The 12984-nt window shown below is 43.0% G+C and overlaps 1 protein-coding gene across 1 annotated transcript in view; it reads right to left on the bottom strand.

Moving 5' to 3' along the window:
* The window catches only part of col14a1a (collagen, type XIV, alpha 1a), a gene marked incomplete at both ends in the record, with an annotated part of 77123 nt that overhangs the window by 4565 nt on the left and 59574 nt on the right, over nucleotides 1-12984 (bottom strand). Inside the window, 10 exons of the mRNA XM_080856173.1 lie at nucleotides 967-1155; nucleotides 1329-1395; nucleotides 2109-2144; nucleotides 3172-3243; nucleotides 3350-3403; nucleotides 7099-7152; nucleotides 8775-8828; nucleotides 9097-9192; nucleotides 10649-10702; nucleotides 12294-12380. Coding sequence (XP_080712299.1) covers nucleotides 967-1155; nucleotides 1329-1395; nucleotides 2109-2144; nucleotides 3172-3243; nucleotides 3350-3403; nucleotides 7099-7152; nucleotides 8775-8828; nucleotides 9097-9192; nucleotides 10649-10702; nucleotides 12294-12380 — 763 coding nt within the window. The remainder of the gene's footprint in view (nucleotides 1-966; nucleotides 1156-1328; nucleotides 1396-2108; nucleotides 2145-3171; nucleotides 3244-3349; nucleotides 3404-7098; nucleotides 7153-8774; nucleotides 8829-9096; nucleotides 9193-10648; nucleotides 10703-12293; nucleotides 12381-12984) is intronic.

Below are 12984 nucleotides of genomic sequence, written 5' to 3'. Positions count from 1 at the left end.
TTCATTTGATGCTACAGGTTCCTTGTTATGGTTTGGGAGGAATTAAAGCAAACACTTTAATCTGATGTCCCTCCAGCAGCATGTCACTAAGCAGCGGTACGTGCAGGAGGGCTCTGCTCTTTGTCTCCTCTGAGTGGCCCTGACCTCCTAATCCAGCCCAGCATCTCTGGAGATGGGCCCTCAAGAGCTGCAGGGACCACCAGTTGGGGTGAAGCCAAATGTAAACAAAGTCTTGCAGATACAAGCACGCTCACGCGGGCACACACACGTGAACACATCCACACACACGCACACACACACACAAAGTTCAACTGCGACTCCTCATTAGTGGGCTGGTGTGTTCCCTAGAGACAGTTAGCGGAGCTGAGTTGTGGTAGTAGCTGACACAGGGGTGATTGGTTGTTAGTGTGTTTAAGTGGGAACAGAGTTGGTGACAGCTCTGCTATATCTCACCCACATTGACAGACACATCATTTTACTATACCTCCAAACTCATGTACGTATCATTAAATAAATTGTTACTTGCGTATCAACTGCATCCACTTGTATGTGGAAAATGCCATTACATTTAGCAGTAGCAGCAGCTCAGGAGAGGAAATGTCATTTTAAAAGTTGAAAGAGAATTATGTCTGTCTGTATGGTCTATGGTGTAACCGATTCAAAAATGGATTTGGCTCTGGAAAAATGCAACTATTCATGGATGACATGCACAAATTGAAGAGGCACAAGATTATCCTTCCCAGTTTAGCATTCTACCATATTTAGCACTCAAAATTAAATATGTGTCCTTACTGAGCATGGAACTTCAAACAAATATGAATACAAACCAACTGTAGTGTACTTTAAAATTTCCATTCTAAATTGACTTAGGCATTCACTTCTCCTATATTCAGGTTTCTAATGATGTTTTTTTGGGGGTACATTTTATTTGTTTTATACTACACTGTGCTTGACCATTCTTCCTACCTCGCTCTCCTGGACGTCCACTCTGTCCATTGCTTCCAGGAAATCCAGGTCTACCAGAGTTGCCCTGTTCTCCTGGGGGACCCCTTGGCCCTGGGCGTCCGGACTCACCGGGAGGCCCGGGCACGGTGCGCACAGATACACTCTGACTGGGGATCTGGTTCAAGATGGTGTTGTACCGAGACAAATGACCTGAGGAGCAGCCACCAAGAGGTAATGAGACACGGAGGCTGCAGTTTTCACTCTACGACTACATCACTGTCCGATCTAATCAATGTGTTCTAACAATGATTTAGACTGTCATAACTAGTGCAAAACACACTCGGACATAGAATACACACATAGACCAATTTGATTTCACTCACTCTGGATCAGCTGTTCACACACTTGGCGAGCGATGGAGCGCACTGCCGCTTGTGACTGAATATCTCCCTTTGAACCAAAGCACACACATTTACACATGTAAGACATATAAGGAACACTCTTCCATAGTACAGCACGACATTCACACACACATTTACACATGTAAGACATTTAAGGAACACTCTTCCATAGTACAGCACGACATTCACACACACATTTACACATGCATGCATAACACGCTGATGATTATTCTCCTAGAAATAGGAATATGAGTTTTCATTATCCCTACGAGACTACTATCATACAGTTGGAGCAGTTTTAAGTCCAGAACGGCATTTGTAGCTCCATGAGGTCAACTCAAAGTATGAATAATGACAGGTCAGACAGGAACTCAAACTTCTCAAAAAATCGAGCAACATTTTCAGTGGTCAGTTTGTGTTATCTTTCCTGTGCAAGAGAACTGAGACCCAACTACGACAGGCAAATAGCATGTCTGTATCCTTAGTGAATCCAAAGAGCACCTAACATTTAGGTCATAAAAATCCTTAAGTCCTTATGTTTCTTTCAAGTGTGGCGTAGTAGATCTATTTGAGAGCAAAATATTGTGGCATATCCATCAGTCCCTGGCCATAAAATCCCCCGGTGTCACGTCATATGACTGACTGAGTACGCATGTGATGTCAATGAGTGAGTGTCTGCTGCTGACAAATGGCAGCTGAAGCAGGAGGCAGCATAAGCATATAAACAGCCTTGACAGTATTTCTGAAAAACACCAGACTTACCCGTTCCCCTCGTTCACCTTTAACACCAGGAGGTCCCTAAACACAAAAACGGTCATGAATAACCAGTCATGGAGAGAGAGACACACACACACACACACACACACACACACACACACACACATACACAATGACAGAAAAGTGAGGGGGGAAAAAATCCTCATTTACATGTTCATATTCTGTTAAATATCTGAATGCGTTGGTTATGATTCATCGGTGTCAGGAGGAGAAACAGAGGAGCAACACGCAGGCAGTTGTTTGGAGAGCAGCTCCATTGCATGAGCACACACAGAGAGGTCGCCATGTTAAGTTTACGACTGACTCCATGGTGACCTTGCCTTCACTTTGCCAAGCGCATAAAGAGGATCCGTTGCCGGGCCAACGCTCTGGACGCCTCACTCAGGGCCCCATCCAGCAGCACTGTGGCCTCTTAACAATGCTGATGTCATCCGGCAGCTGGACAACAGTCACAGAGGACGAGGAATTATGGAGGCGAATAAGGAGATTGTGGACTCACACATCAAACTCACTCTCTCAGAGTGTCTATGTGTGTGTCTATAGAGGAGCGGATGTGCCAAGTATCTGTGCAAAGGGAAACAGTCAGCTCTGTTTGCTGCACACTGTCGTCTTGGGAACAAATAGTTGGGTAGTATGAGTTAATATAATTCTCCTATATTATGATTTTAGTTTTTCAGGTTTCTACTGCTTGATTCCACTAATCTGAAAGCATTCTGGTGTCATGACAACACGGTAGCTCGTACTGTAACCAGTGCAAAACAAGCACTTGTCCTTGCTGCTTTTCTCCACACAAACAAGGACGTTGTCAATATTTGCTGTTGATCTTAGACTAAAGCCCATGCACAGGGTAAGGGAACGGGCTGGAGAGGCAGAGCGTGTCTGCACAGTTCTGATCAGGGAGAAACCGCAGGCTACAGGCTGGCAGGGATCCCCGATTTACAGAGGCCATTAGGGGTCCGCCTGCACGTGTACGCAGGAGGAATCATTTCTGGGCCAAATCTGAATTTTGAGAGGGCATGCCATGCCCGGCAGGAAAGGCTCTACTCACAGCTTGTCCAGAATCTCCAATGGGTCCTGGAGGGCCACTGGACCCTGGGGATCCTGGTGCTCCTGGGGTGCCCTAAGTACAACATAGTCAGAGGAGAAAGTCAGGTACAGTATCATAGTGGAAATTACGGTATTTGTCAAAGGAGTCAAAGGAGAGGCAGAGTACATGGATTACTTACAACAGGTCCACCAGAACCCTGCCTGCCCTGTGGGCCATCCTTCCCTGGCAGACCCTGAGGGGGATATTTAAAGTAAGTTCCATTTAGAAACACAAATAACCACCAATCAATAATCATTATTAGTCTTAAGAGTTTTTCAAAGCTTTTTCAGCCATATGTCATACTTAAAACTGTGCTTAAAACTTATATCACTGTAATCAGCTCATAGCTCTGCAATAACGTTCATAAGTTCAATGTGGCCTGACAGCCAATAGTAGATTCAACCATTTTTGTACACATTTTGTGTGCATGTGATATGAATTATTCAATAAAAGCATTACCAGTCATAGAAAACTATGTTAAATACAGTTACTGTATCAGCACGGGGCTTTATGGAGAAAAAGTGTCCATAAAAAGTGTCCAGGGAGGTTGTTGTGTGAAAGTGTCCTGTGGTTACTCTAGGAGTCCCCCGTGTTGTCCAGTGCATGAGCGGGAGAGTGCCTGAGGAGCATGTGTGTGGCTAGCGTGCTAGCGTGAAAGCACTCCCTTGGCTCGCCGGGGGCCGTGAGAGGGCCCTCTGGCTGACCCCACTGCCTCGGCTGCCTCGTTGACCCACACCACATCCATCAACCCAGCCCGCATCCAAAACCTTATTCATGCGGCTGCTCTGTTGCAAAAACCAAGCCCAGAAAAAGCTGCGCACTCACGGACGCTCCGCGCCGAACAGGAAAGCAGGTGACCGGGCAGGGAAAGAGGGTCACTGCATGGAGGGCGCAGCCTGAGCTACACAGCAGCAGTCGAGTGAGTCATACGTGCTCGACCCCTTCAGACAGTGTGCAATATAAATGGGCTGACAGAGGCTTGATAGAATCCCCCATCGGGGAAAAAGCCGATTTCCAAAACATGTCTTTTTGGTGCGAGGACAGCGGAAACTGGCTATCTGCATTACTGTGCCATGCCTCCACAGTCGTCCAGCACCCTGTAGCAGCATCACAAGGCAGCTGTCAGATGTGCTGTACATGCTTAAAGACAGAGCGCACTCCCTCCGGCTCAGGCAGGAGAATTAGCGTGAGTGTGAGCTGAAGTGCTGAGCTGCTCCTGAAAGCCAGGCTGGCTGAAGCACACTGCAAAGGAAACACTCTAAACCACATAGGCTGAGATTTACCAGAAGTGCCTTCGATTTAATACATGAGAGAGGAGAGAGAGAGATGGAGAGAGAGAGAGAGCGAGAGAGAGAGAGAGAGAAAGGAGAGAAGGGGAGAGAGAGAAAAATCTGAATCTGCGGCTCCACACAACTGGATATGCAAGACTTCCCATCAAATCTTCTCTCCAAATAGAATTTGCCAATACTTTTGAAAACCCCATTCACTTACTGGAAGAGGCTTGTCATATGATTCTATGATATCCAAAACACTACACCAGACCATCACATCACTGTAGTAAGAAATATTGTACCTACGGCTACGATAAATAGCAACTTATCCTAGGTAACAAAACAAACTGTGCTGTCGTTGTTATTATCTGACAGATCTTTAACATAAAAGCATATTTATGTTCACTGTCATTCCAAATCATTTGTGAATGTCTTAGAGAGACATACTCACACAAAAGTAACATGGAGAAAATGTTTTGCCAGTTTAACGTCTTTGAACCTAAATGCTTTGATTTAAGGAGACTATTTTGTAAACACATAATCAAACAGTAATTTCCTAATCCTTTTATTTCCTAAAAATGTGGCATAATGATCAATCAGCATTAGGAATGGTTCGTGTAAAATAGACTAACCCATACATAGTGGAACACTCAGAGCTGGAGTATTCATGCATGTTATAGTTTAGAGGATAGGGGAAGGGCATGAACACGACTTTCTGGCAAAATCGAGGGGAATTCAGCTTATGAGTCCAGGCCTTTCCCCAAGAGTAAGTCCCCTATTTTTTCCAGGTAAGAAAAATGTGGCCTTCAACTGCCCATGTCAAAAAATCATCTTATTTTTTCAGCACATTCACTAAAGGAAGATTGAACACGCTTATAAACCTCTTCATTCTTCATTCAACAACGGTTTGAACGTTGCTGAGGCTGAGTGTGTCTGAGGCTGTGCGTACAATAACAGTCTATAATTTTCATAAAACACTCAAATGGCCACAGCCTTGCTTTATTGTCAAGCTGTGTATGCTATTGGCCAAGAAGGACTAATAAAAGCTATGAGGGAACATTTGGGAAAACATCTTTACGCACTATGCGTGCTTTCTGCACTCAGTGCAAGAACTACAGAACTATGGATCTCATGTAATTTGATGAAGCCAAAAAATACCGGTGTAGGAATGATGTCTGACTTTTACTTTTTTTTAATTACCTGAAATTACAGGTTTGGCATACTGGTAGACAAATGTAGGCTCCATTCCATTCATCAGTTTATAAATAATCAGCATTTCCTTATTCATTCACCACATGTTCCAGATTAAGTCCTATATTTATTTAATTCAAACCTTTGGCTATAGGCAATCAATATTTATAATTATCCAGGAGTTTACGAACTGGTGTTATACTCAAAAAGTTTGTTTTTAATTATTAGTTACTTTTAATTAGTCATCATTTGACTACATTTACTGGTGTGTTACCTTTTATCAGTTACCTTAAATCAGTGTCCCTAGAAGTAGACTACTAGTGGTGCTCATAATACAATCTCAGCAGGCTATCTTACACTTGTGTTTGCCATGACCATTCGGTACAAGGGTATCAATAGCACTCTTCCCATATAGAGGCATATATGATTTGTATTACAGCACAACACATCATGGTTGACATCCCCAGTCATCCTATTGCCTTGGGGAAAAGAAAAAGTGATCACAGATAGTTTGCTCTTCCCTCAGAATCAGATGTGTGTTTAAGTCTCCTGTGAGGGCTGTAACATTTTACTGCTCCAAAATAACATACCAGAAAAATTTCCCAACTTCCTCGATGATTTTTTCTTCAGAAAACAGAGCCAAAGAGTACTAATGCTGGACAGGCCTAATCTCTGAGTTCACAACGAGTATCCAAATCTCCATCCAGGAGACCATGGAACCATCTACAGAACCAACAGGCTCCTTAGTGTTCCTTTAGCTATGATCTTTCAGGACTTTCTTTCGGACTGTCCTAAAAAAACACGTTGCAGCTAAAACCTGCAGGAGGCTTCTGCAAGTCTTTCAAATTAACGTGAAAATCAGGAGTAACATCTGATAAACTGTTTGTATGAAATTAAATTACATGGTTGAAATTCCATCAAATGTTCCATTCCTTCTGGTCCCACATAGATAGTTATACATTCTAATAACAAACTAAATGCTTTTGTCATTTCAACTTTCTACTGTGAAACATTTCAGCGTGTGAGTCAACACATTACCATGGTACAAGAACCAAGGCTCCGAGTCCAAGGTGGAATTTAGTTTCAGCAAATATCAAATCACAAATCAATGGTTCACTGAACACATAAAAACTGAATCTCTTGCATTATACGCAAAGAATATGCAATCACAATCTCGGTTGTGACAAGCATAGTAATGCTATGTGAACTTCTCCCCTATGATTCACCGCTAACTGGCAAAGGACACATTCCTCTGTTTAAGAAAAAAATCACAAGCAGAGAACACAGTGGCAGTGCTTGAGTCAGTGTGAGTTAAAAAAAACACAATAGGTTTTGGGTAGCAGTCAGCAGGACATGAAACTATGAACTGTATGTGTGCCGTTGCCACAGAAAAAAAGAAGGACTGATTGGAAGAGAAGACTCTCACCCTCTGGCCTGGTGGACCGTCGCGGCCCGGAGATCCAGGTGATCCTGGAACACCCTGCAGGGGAAAACAGCCAACACACAAACAAATGAACACCACCGAAGAAGAAAAAACTCCACACAGCATCCACTCTACACTACGAGCTATTTAACAAGCCACCACCACAGCTGCCTCAGCTACTTGAAAATGAATGCAGCAGCTCTCGCCCTGATTTAAAGCCTACAGCTCTCTCCCCTGGCAGATTGCACTGACTTCGGAAATGATCCATCTTTATGGCAGAGTGCTGGAGCGCTGGGAAGGATGGATGTAAAGGAAAAGCACTGAATGTGTTTCATGAGATTAATGTGGAGCTGGGTGCCTAGATTCAACTGTGTTCGTGTTGCGCTGCGGTCTTTTTAGCGTAGCGGCTCGTGGGTAAAGTATAGCCTATGTCCGACCAGACACTGGGCTTTTAGGAGCAGAGCATTTCAACACCCGGTTCCATTTCACTGAAGCAGGACTATGCCAGCAAAACTGATTCCACTTAGAGAGACCCTCACCCCCACCTCATCCGTCTTAAACACATTGCTGCGTTTAAAGGGGAGAGGGTTCACTTTTATGCTGGCACAGCCATGTGTATGTTGGCAAACAGACCAGTTCTCTTTTTCTTTCTTTCTTTCTCGCTTTCTTTTGGATTTCGCTCATCCTTTCTTTTATGTTGAAGGAGGAAACAGCCCCAAGGCTGATCTTTGAACCGTAATCTGGTTTCACATCAGACAACTCACCATTCTCTCTCAAAAACAAAGCTGTCATCCAAGACACATAAAATCATTAGCACAACATCTCTTAAAACTTAATAACAGATTGATGTTAAGTTGGAGGGGAGGGTTTGCTTATCCTTACACGCACCTGAGACATTTTTGAGAGGGGCTGAAGAGACCTGGCTATGGGATTCAGGAAGTTCCGAATTCAATCTTTTATGTCATTTCAAAGTATGACGGTCAAAATTCCTCCCTGTTTTCATATAAATCTGGCAACCGTATTCATTCAATGGTTCCTTACCTCTCAATTACAGTATTTTGTCAGTAAATATTTTTCTTTATCTATATGTCTTTGTCTCTCTTTCTGAAGCAGGCAACCTCAGGATCCTTTCATTATGTACAGACATAAAGTAGACTGAACCTCCAATGCTGCCTAATGACTCTACATGCTGCCATACAAATCCCAGGATGGAATCTGGCTAATCTAGTTTATAGTCAACACACAGTAAGGAGATGTTGTCAATAATCAAGTGACTCAGGAATAGACCTATCTGTTAGCAGCCTCAGGGAACCTTATCTCCCTCCACTAATCACACTGTCTCACCACCAACCACTGAGAGAGAGAATGAGGGAGAGAGGCAGAGAGAGGGGAAGAGAGAGATAAACATAGAGAGGCAAAGAGAGGCAGAGAGAGGCAAAGAGAGACAGAAAGAGGTAGAACTGAAAGAGAGAGGCAAAGAAAGATGCAACAAAGAGAGAGAGAGAGAAAGAAAAAGAGAGAGAGACGCTGCAGCCCTCATGACACGTTTGTAATTATAACTCCAGGATGGTCCAGCAGCACAAAAGCAGATGAAGACTCTAAGAGCCTATGCTAATGAAGGTGCTGGTCCTCTCTCACTAGTGGTATGCATATGATATGCACTCTCTTTGGGCTTTTACCTGAACTCCTGCTGGGCCCAGTTCACCTTTCTCTCCTCTTTCCCCAGCGGGTCCCTGTGTCAGAGAAAGAGAACGAGAGGGCAAGGGATTTGGTTACTCTGCCCTTTCATTTTGTACAAACCTTACGATTTTTGTTTATTCCGGGGTAATTTTTCCAAGTGAAAGGACATTTATAAAGGAAGGAAAAGAAAATATGAGAACATACTTTAATTGCGCAATGAATGTATGAATGAATGAATGAGTGAGTGAATGAGTGAGTGAATGAGTGAGTGAATGAGTGAGTGAATAAGTGAATTAATGAATGAGTGAATGTATTGTATACCAGAGGTCCCTGAATGGACATTCCACTCGGCCCCTGGGGGCCTTGGGGTCCTTGTTGGCCAGCTGGACCCATCTCTCCTGCTGGCCCTTGAGATCCCTGAAAATGAACATTCTTATGCTGTTTAAAAATCCTATTAGCGGTTATAACATCCTCTCACAATGGAAATTTTCTTAGAAACCAGACAATCAAACCTATTTTATAGAACAGTTGCATGCACAGGCTTACTTCTGGAGCTGCCAGTGCATTTTTAAATTAAATTCAAGCTTCAAGTGACAACTGTCCCATGTAAGCTCAGGGCAGTGAATGACAGATTACAAGAGGGTCATGTCAAGCGAATCAACTCAGCTGTCAGTACATTCAGTCATTAGCCAAGACAAGTGACTCCCTTTACTACACTACTAAATAGCAGTCCTAACATGATGCTGAGGGGATGCAAGCCATACGTAATTGTGTCTTGACGACTGACATACTACTGTGCATACACTTTACAAGTGAAGTTCACTCTTTTAATAAGTCGTCTGGAAATAGTGAGGGAAGTAAAATAATGCAAGTTGTATTCATTTATATCCTCTTTACCCCAAATTGGGTAATATGCAACAGCTACTACTACATTTTTGACGTTTCTTGCATTGTATTTCCAAATGGCACAAAAGTTATTTTAAGAATAGCAATGCCACCCTGACTGTACTTATGCTAAAAAAAAAGGAAAAAATCATGGTATTGTTTTGCTGTCACTGGATGACTTGGAAAACAATCCGATGTCTGGATTGCATTTCAGTGTGTTTAATTCCATTTCTTGGTAGCATGTTTTCTGCTCTGTCTTCTGTCCTTTTGTTATTTAAATTGTTTATATAGTGCTTATTGGCTAAAGTTGGCAGACTGTCACCCCAACAAGGATTCTGACATTAGCATTTCTCACACACACAATACACACACAATATTCATAACCATGACGAGAAAAGCACTATGCTAGCATGTGTAACCCGCGTGCTCTGGGGACCCCAGTGGGATTGAGTTTGCCCACTGCCCATGCAATCAAAATGAGATTATGTCTGCAAAGGGGTTTGCTTTTTCTGGAGCAGGGTACTGAGTGTTTCTGAGCATGCATGGGCACATCTGTTGTGACTTTTGTTTTCCAGCGTACGGAAATCAAGATTAAGGATGGAAGACAAGAGCAAAGGCACACAGGCTGACTACAGGAAAACTGGGAAAACAAAGCAAAGGCTTATGGGTAATCCTGTGCAAATAAGCTCGAATGAAACCCATTAAGCATTCAAAGACCCGTTTTGGGCATGATGGTAAGCGCTGGCCAGGCAAGCGAGGCTGAGATTTGCACAGCATATGCAAACAGTTGGAATGTCCAAAAACAACAGAGGTACAAACACATCCATTGTATATACTTGTGAATTTCCCACTTCCGTGGCGGTTGTCTTTGGGCTGTTTTATCGGAAACTCAAACTTGGCCCTGGAGACGAAAGCCCGCTCTCATGGGTGGCCTCTCTAATGTGATGCGGTGTAATGACGTGTGATGAGCATGACAATTTCAACTTACCGTTGAGCCAGCCTCTCCTTGACTACCTCGCATACCTCTGATACCAGGACCACCCTGCAAGGCAGACAAATTCATACACACACATACACATGATCACAGACACACACACACACAGACAAATATATGCTCACACACAAATGCAAGATGGTATGGATGGACTCTGTTAAATGGTACAAATGAATACAAATAATAATGAAAAATACATCATTATTTTATTATTATTATTGACAATCCTTAAAGCAGAAGATACTCTAAGGACAAAAAAGCCTGCACACACCAAAAGGAACACTCTTCACATTGTTGTGCTCATGGGAAGGTCAGTGTTCATGCAACAATGCAAGAGTGATCAGCAGAATTCAGTGCTGACAAGACACGTCAACATTCAGATATATGCTAATGCTACATCATCTGCATCTGTGTTCCACCTGCAGTGGTTTGGGCAAACACAGAGGACACAGTACGGTAGCTCCCTTGGCTGGATGCAGCACTGCGAGGACTGTGTGATTGATGAGATGTACCTCCCAGCTGATCTGTGTGAAATCACTAATCAAAGTCACATTAATAAAAGGGAGATGAGCTGGGTATGGCAATGTGATCAGCATATTTTCTATGGAAAGCAATCTTCACTGAAGAGATTAAAATCCGTATAATGGATGAACCAAATTTAAAATGTGATACAGATGATTCTCCATATGACCTTGACTGTCACCTGAAATATACCTTATGTGAAATACCATATGCCCAAGACTTGCTAGACACGATGTACGTATTCACACAAAAAAACGCTAAATATATTGTTTATCAATACTGCCCTTCATAGTACTGAACAAAACTGCTAGGGACAGTAGTGATTTACTGTTTGTTTACAGAAATAATAAAAAGTAAATCATGAAATATAAGAATTCTAACTCATGGTCAGCTCCTACCTGAGATCTGAGACTGCTGATTGGCTCTGTGAGCCAACAGTGTGAGACAGATTCAGATAAATCAATATCCATTTCATTAACTCCCTGACTACCACCATGGTAAAAAAAAAAACAGAATCCCTTGGGGATACATCTAGGATTACATACCTCTCACACAAACCAAATCCTGACTCTAAAACAGCTCATTTTCCCCGAGAGCCCTATGGAGCTCTGCTTGCAACGTGTTAAGGCAACGGTCCAGACCAGACTTATTCACAGTCCATCTCCACCAACGCACCATCCATCCCTTACTCACAGAGGGGGGCTTTGGAAATGAGAGCTCTCAAATGAGCTCGAGCAGAGTGCCTGTGGGCGCAGACCTGAACTCTCCATTAGACTCAAGAGTAGTGAGCAGAGAAATGACAAAACAACCTTCAGCTAAGCCTCCCTTCTTTGATGGATGGAGTAACTGGGGTTCAGAGCTCATGCTGCTGACATATCTAGTGGTGGGAAAGCCGGCACCATGTAGTGCAACTAGCTACCCCGGCTAATGATATCATGGTGCAAGTGACCAATACTGAACTGCATATATTGCATATATTATTTTCACCTGGTATTGAAATGCTTTCAAAAGGTGAGATTACCCAAGATAAATTAACTGTGCCTTGAATATAAAGACAATTAGTAGATTTCAGTTCCATAGAAGTATAATGGTTAAAGGAGTTGAGTGATAAACCTACCGGTGGACCAGACGGACCAGGGGGACCTTTGCTGTCCTGGGAGCAGGTGCAGGCATGGGGCATTGCTGGGCAGTCTTCCTCTTTTCTCTGGTAAAGTAAATAAAAATACATCAACATCCAAATGCCAGTTCAATCCTCTTCTCACACAAGCTTTTTAACAAGTTGCTCTCTGAATTCACCAACATTAATAAAATTGAGAGAAATCTTGCCATGATCTTGCAGAAATATTCTCAGATTTGCACCTGGCCAATTCAATATTTGTCTTCTTCTGTTTTATTTTGTTTTACAAGGCTGCCTAATTGGATTATTTGTTGAAGAGCTGTCATTCTGCTTTGAAAAATGTCTCTCCTGTTTCATAAAAGGGGTTCGGTTTCACTTTCCCCAACACTGTGGAGAGAGCAGGTGAGGCATAGCTGTGGAAGATCGTTAGGCCCCTGATTCATCTGTCTCACCGCAGGGGCCCGTGCTGGAGCCCTTGCTGGAGCCCCTGAAGCTCACCAGACTGCCCAAGGTGTATAAACATCTTAGCAAATGAAAATACTGCGCAGATGGCCTGTGTTCTGTACCCTATATTTATACTCTTGTATTTGACTCTCAAATAAAAGCAGATTGTGCAGTCAGACTCCAAATGGTCCACAGTCCTTTAAGGCTAAAATGGTTTCCTAAGAAAGATTGTAGAGTTTTCTAACAA

This window comes from Sprattus sprattus, assembly GCF_963457725.1.
Source record: "Sprattus sprattus genome assembly, chromosome: 18".
NCBI lineage: Eukaryota > Metazoa > Chordata > Actinopteri > Clupeiformes > Clupeidae > Sprattus > Sprattus sprattus.
This window is presented reverse-complemented; position numbering and strand designations above follow the sequence as displayed.